The following is a 14,212-nucleotide window of genomic DNA, read 5'->3' on the forward strand; positions in this document are numbered from 1 at the left end:
CAGCTCCATCTCTTCTGTTCTTTACAGAAGTGCCTCTGGGGTGTATATCCATTATGGAGAAGGGCATGGAGCACACCAAGAGAATCTTCTGTTCAAGTGTTAGGCCAGCTTGCGTGTGAATTGTGCTGCTGTCTTATTTTGCATTAGTTTTAACAGAGGCGAGTAGGAAAGTCTTGAGCCATTTCTCTCTGCTTATTTATTCTGGGTTAAGAGAGGCCCTGTGCTTTGGTGATACGAGAGGGCTGGCTCAGGAGTCTGTAGAAGGTCCGCCCTTGGGTAACTGTGGATGTCGCCACCAACCACTACCATCATAATTATAGCCACTGATGTTCAAGTGCCTGTTGTGTAACAGGATTCTCCATATCTTCATGTATACTCAGTTATTTGGCAAGTATTAGCCATGCGTATGCAGACACCAAGAAATGCCAGACTTACAGAGCCTGTACCCCACAGTTTGGGGACTGGGGGCAGGGGCGGGGAGAGACAGATAATAACAGTAACTGTTTTCCAACTATCCTGTCATTGCTAAGGAAAAGACAAAGTGCTTTTTTTTCTCAGTGACACCTTGAAGAAATACCACAAGGTAGATGATTCCATATGAGTCTTCTGACTTGACCTTCAATCCACTACTCTGGGGCCCAGTTCCTGTCTTACGTAAAGGGGTGGGGTTAAAGGGCTTATTTCGATACAAAAATGCCCCCAACACACATAGTGGGGAAGATGGAGGATGAGCTTAGACTAATTGGTACTGATGGGGCAGCTCCTAAGAGTCCCAAGTGCTGGTGCTTCACACAGGTCTAGCCTATGCCCTACCAAAGTTGTTTCTGTTAAACCCCATGTTTTCTCCCCTTCGCCTTCATTCTAAATGGTACCAAACTATCAAAGGGAAGAGAGCATTCATCCCAGCAGGATGTAAATATATGCATGTTCCCAGACTTAAAATCCTTAAATGATAATAGAATCGGGAACCATAGATGAATAACACATTTCTCAGTTAAAGTAAGCTGTGATTGAGTGTTCTGATCATAATGGATTAGATGGTGTGCATGCATGCGGCACACACATGTATGTGTCCGTGGGATGGGGGGGCTGTAGTCCGGCTACTCTGGGCTGCAGGCCTCTGCTACTTGACTTTTTCTGAGCCCTGTTGCCTCTTTAGCTTCAAAGTAAGAAACCAGGAAGCAGTTCTGGGCCTGCTAGTACTACTAGAAATTCTTGGCTCCAGTGTGTTCTCCTTTACGCTATGTTCCTTTTAACCACAAGTGGGTAACACTCTGACATGTTTTATGCTGAGGTTTGGTGCTGTGTGTGAATGATAAGCAAGAGCAGAGGCACCCAGAGCTCTTGAGCTGCACCTGGATGGTGAGACCATAGGCCTACTGACTGCATTGATTGACTGTCTTGACTGACTTGATGGTTACTTTGGTAGCGTTTAAAGAGAAACTATGCTGTGGTGTAGACTTAAAAGAACTTCAATATCAACCAGGATAATTTGCCCACTAGCAAGGGAATGGAGCATGCCTTTGTGCTCAGCTTAAAAGGTCACGGAAGAGCGACTTGTTAAGACTTTGTGTATCACTTGGTGGGAGAGCCAGAAGATCTCAATGTGAAACTGAATCTGTCTCACGTCTTTAATCCTCTTATTTCCTTACTGTGTGCATCTGCTGTCTCGTTCTTTTAAAATTGCTCTAGCTTTACCTACTTCCTACAGAAATCTTTATTACTCTTCAGCATTTTATTGAACACATTATATGCCAGGTAAGAGCACAGACATGAATAAGACAGGTATTTCTCTGACCTTGGGGAACTTGCATGTCAAGGCTGTTATCAGCTGTGAGTGACATAAACCTTGCAAGGGTCAGCAGTTGGAAACTACTAAAGTTATTTCAATTTTACCTTCATGCAAAAATAGGCAGTGTTCCTTCGAGGCATTTATAGAGAAGAGTTTCATGTCCCAAACCAAGAAGCCAAGGACAATGCGATGCTTGCTTCACCTCAAACATTGCTCTCAGGCATGGGAAGCCATGTCAGAAGGGTGTTTCCCCCTTTGCAACCTAGCCTTGTGGGTCTTGAATTTGATGCATTTTCTTGCGGCCTCTGAGCCTGGGGAGAGCTGCTCATAGGCCTTCCCCTACAGAGGCCACTCATGAGCCACCTCTTGTCCTGAGCCCTCTATAGCCATTCCCACTGCAAGATGCCTCCCTCACTAAGTGATGCGATTAACTAAATGCCTGCCTCTCTTCAGCTGTTCTGTGCCCATATTTATTATGTCTAACTGCTCCTGTAGATGGTAAACCTAGCTGCCCACTAGACTTTGTAACTGGCTGATACCAAGGGACTAGAAGAGCATTCTTTTTTTTTTTTTTTTTAAGATGTTTGTCAGATGAGTCACTGCTAGAGTGCACGAAGAACTTCTGCATGCCATGGGACATTCAGAAAACACCTAGGGACAGTTTTCCCAACCTTAGTAAAGTGTATGCCCCAAAAAGTTGCACATGAAAGGAATTTTAGAAACTGCATATTGGATATAAAGGGAAATTTTCAAGTGAGCAGATAAGCATCTTGATGCTGGAGAATTTATGATATTTGATTAAACAGGATGAAGCTGATGTGGTACAATGTTGCCTTCTAGGACATCTTAATTCTAAGCATGCTCAGGTCCACTCTCGGGATATTATCACACAAATTTGGCAGCTAAAAGACACTGCTATGACGGGGGTGGGGGGGAATAGTCCTTGGATATACTATGATGTGAACTGGATATTGTCAAATTATTGTTTCTAATGATTTTTGCTTCACTCATAGGCATTAAGCCCTGGTCAAATATCATGGAAATCCTGGAAGAAAAAGATGGCGTTGACACGGAGCTGCTGGTGTATGCAATGACTTTGGTGAACAAGGTTGGTTGATGTGTTATGTATCAAATTGTGCCCTCAAAAGATCCATTCATGTCTTAACCCCTGTACCAGTAAATGTGACCTGATTTGGAATTGGGGTCTTAGCAGATGTAATCCAGTGACGATGAGGTCATCAGGGTAGACTCTAATCTGGTGTGGTGTCCTCATGAGAGGAGGAAAGACACAGGGAAGATCATGTGAACACATGCATGCAATGAAAACAGTCATGTGAAGACCAAGAGGTTAGAATGACATGGATATGAGCCCAGAAGTGCTGAGGACCGCCACCAACCATCCAGGATGAGGCAAGGAGGGAGCTTCCCATCGAGCCTTCAGAGGGCACAATGGCACTCCCGATGCCTTAATAGCAGATTTTCAAATTCCTGCTTTAAGCCACCTAGTTCATGGCACCTTGTTTTAGTAGTCTGTATACTAATATGTAAAAACCTAGTTTTTCCTTCACAAGCCACACTGTGTGGAGACCCCCATCACGGCAACTGGACCCCAGCTGCTTCACAGGAGAAAGCCCTTCAGGCTGTGCATGGTGTGTGTGGAGGCATGCACACAGATGCCTGGGCCCATGAGGGTCTGTGGGTGTCTATATGCTTTTATGCTTTGGTCTTTCCTAGTAAAATGAGAAAGTTGACAGCAGAAATTTTGTGATTGTTATTCCTATTAAGGTAATTTTAGGGTATATCTTAAAAATATCAACAATTTTACTCTAAAGAAACAGTTCACAAAACAGGAAAAAAAGTCTTTTGTTCCATGGGGAATTAAGTTTGGATTCCTTGGGCTGAGATGAGGATTCCTGTGGATGGATTCCATTCTCCTTATGAGAATGACTGCACCTTTGCATTCCTGTCTCCCCTTCACGTTCCTCTCTGGTCACTGACTACTTGCAGGGCAGTAGCCATCCTTAGACCTAGAGATGCTTTGAGGCAGGGGGTCCCATGAGGACCAGATTTGGGACTGGAGCTCCGTTTTTGAATTGTTATACCCTGGACCCAAGGCATCCTGTCAACCATCCTGTGGACTTTCCTCATGTGCTCCAGCTTGTTGGGTGGGAACCTTCCAATTGTAGTGATAATAAAGGCTTCAGAAACATCCAGAATCCCGTTCTGGCATGTAACTGGAGAGCTGTTTCTCCTGATGAACCGAAGATGCATTCATAGAGCAGTATAGTTATAAGGAACCCCTTCTCCCACTCGGTAGTAACATGTGCCCACTAGAAGGATTGAGGGTGTAATCTGCTGTTTCCTCAGCAGTCTATGGACTCTGCTTTGGAGCCTGAAACAGACCCCAGTGTTCAGAACAACCTGCCACACAGTTGGGGACAGGGTAGCTTCCTCCATGACGGGAGGTGTTGCTAAGTGGAAATACAATTGTTCTTTGACTAGATACCACAATGAGTCCCCAAGAGACTCGAGAGTTCAATGTAGCCCATTAAACTTGAGGGGGAAAAATGTAGAAAAGGGGAGTTATATTTGATCTCTAGTTGGTAAAGATGCCAACTTAAATTGAGACAGGCTGACTTTGCAAGAACAAGGAGTTTATTTGGGAATAGCAAAGGATTGTATCTGGGATACACACACAATGAGAGGTCACAGGCACGTTCTAAGAGGTTATGTTTAGAAGAACACAGAACTCCATGTAGGCTGTTCTGAAACAAAGATCATTAGTTGCAGGAGTTGGATGGAGCTCATTGGGGGAGACAGCATTGTTAGCCAAGTATCCTTAAACAAACAGCTTATCTGGAACACTGCAGTTTTCAGGAATTCCTTGGATAGTTCATAACATGGGTATACGTGCATGAAGGCCCATCTTTTGTGGCAGCCTGGCTCCGTTCTGTTTAGGTTTGACACAATTCAATTTTGGTAGTGACAACTTTCACGAAGATTCTTTTTACTAATGAAACCAATAAAAGATTCCAATGGAAGGGATTTAAATGTCACTGAAAATTGTTAATGGTTTTGTTTGTGAAAAAAAAAATCACAAACTACAGCTAAAAGGTAAAGGATAAACTACAAAACTGTTTGCCAGAAGCAAGGCAAAAAAAAAAAAATCTTAAGTACATTTTAGAACCTAGTAGAAAAATGAAAAATATTAAAGCAACTAAGAATAAAAAAAAATCAGTGAAACAAGACATTTTTTTTCTGAAGTCACATGATAATGATTGCTTTTTAATGAAATGTCCCTTGTTGGTGAGCCCATAGGAAACTCATATGTCCCTGATGAGAAACGGAAATGCACACAACTTTTCTGGTGCAAAGCCTTAAGAATTCTGCCACTTAGAAATATATTTGTGTGCTAACTTCATGTGATTTGAAGCAATTTTTTCCCCCTGAAATTAAGGTCCTCTATTTCCTGTCCTTTTTCTGTCACTGACATTGTTTTGTTGAAACACTGGAATCAGCAAAAATAGAATATTCTTGCCTGCAGTTCATCACAATCCATACCAATAAAATTGTTGTATTGGAAGAGGCCATGCCCAGTCGTGTTTAGGATTACAACAGCACTTGGGTGACATGGGAGCTCTTGTCAGTTGCTGACAAGGACACAGTGCATGGACACAGTACGTGTCTCTACTGGATGTTGTGGCATTCAATGTCCAGGAATGCCTCCCTTGCTCCTTTTCTTGTGGCGGTTATCATTTTTTGTTCTGGCTCGGGAGACGTCCAGAAAGGTCCTGAAGAATGTTCCTCCAAGTGGTAACCCTTTCCTTAAAAAGGTCAAGAGACTGCTGCTACTCATACTGGGTTTGATTCGTTTTGTTGAGTTGGAGGCGTGTTTATTGCCCCAGTGAGTAAGATGCTCTGAGATACCAAACAGAATAACAAATTGAAATGTTAAAATGGGTCTGGAAGGAAAAAAAATGCAGACTCTGAAATCTGGGAAATTATATTGCAAGTTGGGTGGTTTCTAACTCGTATTGATTTCAGCAAAATAAACAGTGGTATAATAACGTGGAATTAAATAAAATTGACATTTTCATGGCAAAAACAAGGACAGCAAATCCTAGCCTGCCCAGGATTCTGAGACTGAAGTGGGTCTTTGTTAAGAAGGGATGTTAACCAGACTCATTATCCCCCGTCCCCCCTCCCTTGCCCTGTCCCTTGTCCTCAACCAGGGCTTCAGAAGATCAGAGGGAATGTGAGAAATTAACCCCTTCTCACTCTCTGATATTATGCCCTATATTGACCCAGCTGAAATCCCGTTGATACTCCCCTATTCTAGGAGCCTCGGGTATGGATCAATGTAAAATAAAATGAGGCAGATGAAGGGGCATGAATAATAGGAGAGGTTACTATGGGGCTGCCTTGGGGAGAGGAGCTGCTTCCAGGCCACGGGGTAATTGACCCATGTGGCGTTCATACTGAGTTTTTTGCCTGTGTTCTTACATTGTATTACTTTTTAAATAGCACACAGTAAAATGAACTTTCCCTTTTGGTCTGCAGCTCTTTGAGTTTTAATGCACGGATGGGTCTCACCTTCACAGTTAAGGGACTGATTTCATCTTCCCCCAGATTTTCCCCATGTTCTTTCACAGTGACTTCCTGATCCTCTTACCCATAACTCTTGGCGACTTGTTCTCTCATCACTACGGTTTTGTCTTTCCAAGAATGTCAGATGCAGTCATACCCCTCGAAGGCCTGGCTACTGTGAAGATAATGCCAGAGATCCTTCTGTGTCCCTGCTCTTCTCTGCTCTGCTGTTTTGAAGACATGTTGTGTGTTTATCCCTTCTCTGGAAAGGGGGTTCAATATATAAAGTTTCCCTTCCATGCACGACACGGCTGGGAATATTGGGGCATAGGCTTTGCCATACTGATTTTATTCTACAAAAAAAGATTTGATGCAATCCATAAAAACCCAACGAGGGGGAAAATGTCCTTTAGGACATGCTTTCCCTTTAGGAGATTCCATTAAAGAATTCCTTGTTACAACCCCTGGCAAGACAAAAATCAGAAGGTGGGAGCTCCAGGTATCAGATGGCTCTTGTGGCATCTGAGGGCAAAGGTGGAAAGAAATATTTGCTTCAGAATCATTTGGCAAAACTGTCACCTTCATCAAATGCAAGCAGCCTGGCAGTGAGGGTTACAGGGTGCAACTTGGAGGAGAGGCCCAGGGACATGTGGGAGCTTGGTAAATTAGCTGAACTTGTTAGAGAATCAGCTGAAAGTAGATAAATGCATGTTTCTGGGAAGTCTCCCCACCCCCCATCACAGGCGGAAAAGGAAGCTGTTTGTATTTGTGGTGGAAGGACCAGCATCTCCCGGCAGCCAGGCACGAAAGCTGGAGTCCCCAGGCTTGGCTCAGATTTTCACAGCGGAAATGACAAATGACCTTTTAATACCTTTGGTTCTATGCCTATTATTGAGTGAAGGCTCCCGGAGTCTGTTTTGGTCTATAGATTTAGTTGTTTAATTATTTAATAGTGATCCCCCTACCCTTCATGGTTGGACTCGCTGAGGCGATGGAGATTAGGTCTAGGATTTTAATCCCCTGGAAACTTCAGAGTGAAAGAAGGTCAGCTGACTTCAGGTCAGGAGGAAGGGGAGTGGAGAGGCAGAGACATCCTTCTGGCTGTGTAGAAAGTCTTAATTCTGATTCTAAATGTTGACGTGCCTGCTTTCTCCAAGTTGTATTTTTATAGGGTCTATATGCAGTAGGGCATCTTGCCATTTTCTTTAAGAAGTTCTAGAGTTCTCGTTGGAACCAGAGGATAAGATTGCCAATAGGATTATTAAACTTCTTTGGTAGTGGGAACTGAACTTTAGCCCTGAGCTACATCTTTTTAATTGCTTAGGACCTTGCTAAGTGGCTGAGGCTGATCTTGAACTTGAGATCCTGCTACCTTTGCGTCCCGAGTCTCGGGGATTGCAGGCTGCACCACTGAGCCCAGCTGAAAATGGGATTCTTTGTGATTTCTTGGTTCATGATAGACGCAAGCGCTTGGGTGACTCTTGCTACTGGTTATGCAGTGTTGACTGTCACATCAGTTGCCCTGGGTTCACGCTTGGCCATGCACATGTGAGAATCTGTTTACTACAGCTGGTTTACAGGCTCCTCTCTCATGCCCAAACTGCACCTTCTACTGGAGTAATTCACTACCACACAAGCATTTTTTTCATGAGTTCCTAATCTTTTTTCTCCACTATTTTTATTTTTCACAAAATAAATGATGGCGGAATGCATTATAATTTTTATTACACATATACAGCAGTTGCAATGTGTAGTATTCTCTGCACAGAATAAAGAGGAATAAGCCATTTGGTAGATTTCCCTTCCAGTGTTGACAGCCCCAAAATAGATGTCAGAATTAGGGCTGGAAATGATGCTTTAGAAGCGTTGATCTTGGGTCTTCTGAGGCAAGTTAAACCTCCTTCAGAGTCACTTTGGAAAGCATGCAGTGTTCTCAGAAATGCAAAGGTAGTGAAATAGGTAGGGAGTGGAGACCAGTATCTGAACTTTCAGACCAGGATAACTCCTGCAGAATGCAGGTGTGTGCATGAAGTGGAGACCTAATGGCAGCTCTGAGCTGGGATTTTATCCAAGGACTTCCTCTTGCCTCAGGCAGATCCCATCTTTCCTTGGACCTTCCTCTCCCTCCCTGATAAGACTAGTGGCTTGAAGTAGTTTTCCCCAAGGCTCCCTCTCAGTTCTGAGCAGGGGCCTGGTCTGAGCCATCCTCCTCCTTTGAAGAAAGGCAGAATTCAAAGAGGAGTTGGCTTTTTCTCAGGTTATGTTTTGTCTTATGGTTGCCACTTTGAAATTTCTCATGTTTTTCTGAGTTTCATAGAGTGAGAGGAGGCCCTGCTGAATTAAAAGGGAATCACTAAATGATTATAACACCAGCTGTTGGTGTATTGATTGTAATAAGAGTAATCCCAAGGTGTATTAGTTTTCTATCGTCATGTGACAGAAATTTAGTAGCCTAGGATGGCATGCTTTTATTATCTCACAGATCCTGTGAGGCAGAAGACCAGCATAAACCTAGCCAGGTCCCAGAGGGCTGCAATCTAGGTGTCAGCTGGGGCTGTGGTTCCCCCCTGAGACTTGGTCCTCTTCCAAGTTCTTATGGCTATTGGCAGAATTCATTTCCTCACAGCCAAAGAACCCACGGGGTCTTGCCCCTCCCTAAAGACCAGGAGGATAATCTTTTTCCGGTCTCTGAGTCAGTGAAGACCTAAGCCCTCTTTTGAAGGACTCACTGGATTATTACTCAGAACAATCTCCCCTTTGATTAACTCAGAATCGACCGATTTGGGGAACTTAATGACACCTGCAAAATCCCTTCGCTTTGCTGCATAACATGAGCTTACAATGTTGTGACATCCCACTGTATGAGTATTGAGTCCATATTCAAGGAAAGGGAAGCGGGAATCTCGGGCTTTACCCCACCCCTCACATTAAAGAGTTTTCTCCCCCTCCTGAAATGAATGTGCCATCTGCTTGTTCTATATTATAATCAAAGGCCACTGGCTAACATGTAAAAATGCTTTCAGAGCCTTGTGACCGTCTCTTAAGTCGTGTCTATATTGGGTTCTTCTTTCTCCAGACGTTGTCAGGATTGCCAGACCAAGACTCCTTCTACGATGTGGTGGATTGTCTGGAGGAGCTGGGTATTGCTGCTGTGTCCCAGAGGCACCTGAACAAGAAGGGAACTGACCTGGACTTAGTGGAGCAATTTAACATTTACGAGGTAATAGAACATGTCATTTGTAAGTCATCTTCAGTTTCAGCAAATGTCAAAGGCAGAAGTCACATGCGCTGTGGACCAGGGTTCTGGGTGTGGCATAAGAGCATCCACATCAATTGAGGGGAATTTGCTCAAAATGCAAGTTCTCAGGCCCCTGCAGGCCTATTAAATCAGAAATTCTGAGGGTGGGCCCAGCGATCTGTTCTATAACAGCCCTTCCAGGTTGCCCTGATATTTAAGTCTAAGACCTTTGATGTAGGGGAACCTTGGAACTATTTTATTTTGTAGAACCTGGACCTTGTCGGCACCTTCAGTCAAGGAGTAAAGGGTTGGGGGAGTGTGTGTCAATGAGAGAGATCCAGCTACGTAATTTGTAGGTCCCAGTGGAAATCGGGGCCATTTTGTGGGGATAAAAAAAGTGCTTTTAAAGATACTCATGTTTTCTCTACCATCTCTCACCTTCTGTGCGGTTTTTTGTTTGTTTTGCTACATTACATCATAAGGAAAAATTAAAATGTACTGGGAATGTTACTGGTCATCTTTGTATTATGCAACGTCAGTTTAAAATGCAAATATAAGGGCTTTAAACTTGTGGGCAGAATCATCAAAATTGTCCCACTCATAATTCGTAGCCCGTGTACACGTATTTCATTCTTAACCACAACAGGGGAAATGCTGTACAAAACCAACTTGACTATTTTCATTTCATTTCTCATTTTGTGCATTCTACCAATGTTCTGCCTTTAGTTCACTGATGAGTGAAGCAGGGTTGAAAGAAAAGGGATCTCTGTGTTGCTCTGTCTTGTCATGTTTTCTCATTGTTTCAAGATAAGCCATTGACTTAATATGGGGAAGCAACAAAGTGATAAAGCCACTCGGGGTGTTTTCTCTCTGCAGTCAGCTCCCAGAGCTGTTGGCACCCCTGCTTACTTAGCTGTGGGTCTGTCTCACTCTCACATATCTTAGGTCTACCTGATCCTATGCTCATGAGCGACAGGAATCGCAGATGTGGATATTGTGCCTATCTCCTCCGCCTACAAGCATGCTCCTGGGTGCTATTGGACTCGCATCACACGGTTACAGATAAAATTTATAGGAATTTCAAGATGGAAACAGAAGCTCATTAAATCAACCACAGGTCCCTTGTGAGTGTGGGCCTTGTGTAGCCGATCCCAGCTCTGCTTTAGATTATGTATCTTGGCTTCATGGCCTGTTGAGTTGGGGGAAAAAGATTCTAATATTCTGCCTGTGTGCATGTACCTTAATACATATAATCAATTCTCTAGTTTTTCGCATTTCAATTATTCCTGAAGTTTCTTCAATTATAAATGTTATGACAAACTTCTTCATTCTTAATTTTTATGAATAACTAGAGTTCTAGGGGAGAGATTTCTCAGTTTAATGGTTCCATTGTGATCTTTATTAGGTGGAAATGGAGATATTGACATGTAACTCATTATTTTCTGCAAGTGTCATAATGACTTGAACAGAGCAGAATTGTATTTACATACTCTCGAGAAGAAATTGAACAACGCCAGGTACTTGGTTGCAGAGCTGAAAGCTCCCACATCTGCCCATCTGGTCAGATCTTTGTGCCCATCATTTAGGCATCTTCTCCAGCTAAGATTTCTGTTTTTCACTACTAACCTGTAGCACTGTAAATCAGCAGGTGGTGGAGGGGTATGTTCTCATGGTCCCTAAAAGAGCAGGAAAGAATAATAAAGAATGAAAACTTGGAGGGAAGGGAGTTACAGGGAATTGGTTTACATGAAAGCAGAAGACAGATTTTGGTTATCTCCTTTCCCTTGGCCCTTCTCCCCACTGGTCCGAACTTTCATCTCTGAGACTCTGCTCCATCGGGGGTGCAGAAAATCCTAGCTTCGGATTCTATAGGGTGCTTATACATCTAGAAGATGACATCTAGAAGATGGCATGATGCATGTGAAGTACCCTTAATGAAACCCCTGGGCAGAGTATTACAGTAGCCTTGATATGTGCCCCAGGGCACTAGAAACTTCTTCCTGTTCAGGTGCATTTTGTTTCCTGCCTGCTTCTAGGAGTGCCTCCCCATCTCCCTCTCTCCCTCCATGCCAAAGTTTTAAAAAGTTTCTGTGTTTTTGCCAAATTTATATTTGAGTATCAAGTACTTATTCACAAATGTAGCATTTATAGATCATTTAAAGAAAGTAAGACAACCATCTATGCAATAGCTTCAACAACTAGAAGATTACTGCTTGGAGACATCCCAGGTAACCTCTTTGATGTCATCCCATTACCCCTACCTCAAAATTATCTTTAAGCTGCTTTTAGGTAAAAATGATAAGCTGTGAGCTAACACAAAGGATCAGATTAGCAAGTCAGAATTGACCAGCGATCTTGCCCACTAACTATACTAATAATTTTAAGAATGCAGGCTATTGAGGTGCATGTGAAGCTGGGAGCAGTCTGAGACATCCCTTGTGACTCCCCAGGTCCTTTCCTCATGTATCAGACATGTACTTTCTGACCAATAACAGACAAGATCTCTAGGTGAAGTTCCCGGGTCACCTTGCCCAGTGAAGAACATTAAGTTATGAAATATTTCTACATCATTTCTCAGATTCATGTTCATACGCCCGTACATTCTGGGTTTATTTACTCTAATTCTTAGGAACATCTTGCTAAGGGCATTCCAGGAATAAGAACTCGAAACAAATATTGGTAGTCGTATTTTTTAGGTATTCCAGTTGTTACCACACTTACATTAGATTAACCGCCATCATGTGGCTGGCTCTTTCCCCAGAAGCATCTTTCCTCTAAGGAGTGTAAGGACACCAGACCAGATGCTTCAGCCACCTCCTCCCAGTCTATCCCTAAACAATATATTGCCAGTTTGCAAGCTCCTTGTAAACAAAATCATTTTTGGATCCTTCTACTTGGTGCCCCTTTTCGCAACGTTTGAGACCGATGCCAAAATGGGGAAATCTAGTTTGTTCATTTTTGCTAAGTATATCACCTTTATTTATCTTGATGTTGGCTGGTTTACAGTTGTGCGCCATGGCAAACGATGCTGCTGTGAGTGCTGTACTTTCCTTGGGCTGGGTGGGTGTGTGTGGATGCATGAAGTAGATGTTTAGGTATCGGTTTTATTCATGCTTCATGAAGAAAAATTTGTCCTTCACATACTGGAAAATTTCACGTGGCATTTCATTCTTTGATCTTTGAAGTCTTGTTAGAATTCCCTTGGGAAATTGTGTAGACCTGTGACAGTATGGTGGGGGAGGATAAAGAGTACGGGAGACCTTTGGTGACTTAATGGTTTCTTATGGCAATTTGTTTAAACTTCCTAGCTAGGAATAGTGGTGCATACCTGTAATCCCAGCTACTCAGGAGGCCAAGGCAGGAGGATGGCAGGTTCAAGGCTAGCCCAGACAACTTAGCAAGACCCTTTCTCAAAATTTTAAAAAACGTCTGTGGATATAGCTCAGTAGAATACCCCTGGTTCAATCCCTATTATCAGAAAAAAAAATTAAAAAAAAAAACTTTCCCCTAATGGGATCAATTTTCTCAATTATAATTGCCTAAGAAATTGTATTTTTCATCTGACCTAGAAAATTGGGAAAGAGACGGTCTCTAATGAATGTTTTAAAGTTTCTCATTAGTTATTGTTTTAATTCTTTGTGACATTTCCCCTTTTTTCACCTCTAGTTTAACTAGTGGTTTATTTTTTTCCTCCAACAATAATTTTTATGTATGATTTATACTGTTATATAACTTTATACATTTTGCTTTTGTCTTTATAATTCCCTTTCAATTATTTTTCTAAAATTTTTTGAGTTGGATATTTTTCATTTAAACATCCTTACATTCCTGTAATATAACTCACCTGGTTGTGATCTTTTTTAAAAAAAGTATTGTTGTAATTCTGTTTGCTCTTTGAGATTTTTGTATCCATATTCATAAGTAAGCTTTGTTGGAGTTCCCCTAACCCCTATTCTTCCTTCTCTTTGCTATACATGTTTCTCAATTTGAGCAGTACTGTTATACCAGTATCATAATAGACTTCCTGGATACTCTTGCACAATGTTGCTGGTATCACCAGAATGTCTCTGTTCCTCCTCAGTGTCATCCCCTGACTCCTCCTTCCCGTCCCCTCCAATTCATTGTTGTATCCTATTCAGACCTCCCTGGTCAGTTTATGTCCTGCCTATGATTCACCCTGGTGCTTTCTTCCAAGGCCCACAGCTGCCTGCCTGGCTGGCTGGGTTCCTTGTTTTCACCTTGAATTTCTTCATTCATTTGAAGCTTTCTGTATGTCCCAAACTCTAGTAGGGATGTAAATAACAGATAAAAGATCTGTCCCTGTTTCCAAAGACCCTCCATTCTGTATTCTAAAACAGGTAGGTAGCTGTTTCCCCCAGCAGCTAGATACAGTGATGCAGAGGACCTCTGTACCTGACATGTCCCATCTGAAGCCTGCACCCTAAATGCAACCAGTCCTACATGAACCCCTTATTTTCTTCCCCCAAACAAAAATCCTTTGTTTCTCTACCTCTACAAATAGCATCTGAAGTCATAAATGTAGAGTTGTCCTGGACTCCCTTATCTTTCCTGGGTTCCCACATTTAGAAGTTTGA

At 42.6% G+C, this 14,212-nt stretch overlaps 1 protein-coding gene across 14 annotated transcripts in view; it reads left to right on the forward strand.

The window, feature by feature from the left end:
• The window catches only part of FHOD3 (formin homology 2 domain containing 3), a 435,723-nt gene that overhangs the window by 269,625 nt on the left and 151,886 nt on the right, over positions 1-14,212 (forward strand). For all 14 annotated transcript variants that reach the window (XM_081263639.1, XM_081263640.1, XM_081263647.1 and 11 more), the window contains exons 8-9: positions 2,806-2,900; positions 9,456-9,599. In XM_081263639.1, the coding sequence (XP_081119765.1) occupies positions 2,806-2,900; positions 9,456-9,599 (239 nt within the window). The remainder of the gene's footprint in view (positions 1-2,805; positions 2,901-9,455; positions 9,600-14,212) is intronic.

Source organism: Spermophilus citellus (assembly GCF_964194105.1).
Source record: "Spermophilus citellus genome assembly, chromosome: 12".
NCBI lineage: Eukaryota > Metazoa > Chordata > Mammalia > Rodentia > Sciuridae > Spermophilus > Spermophilus citellus.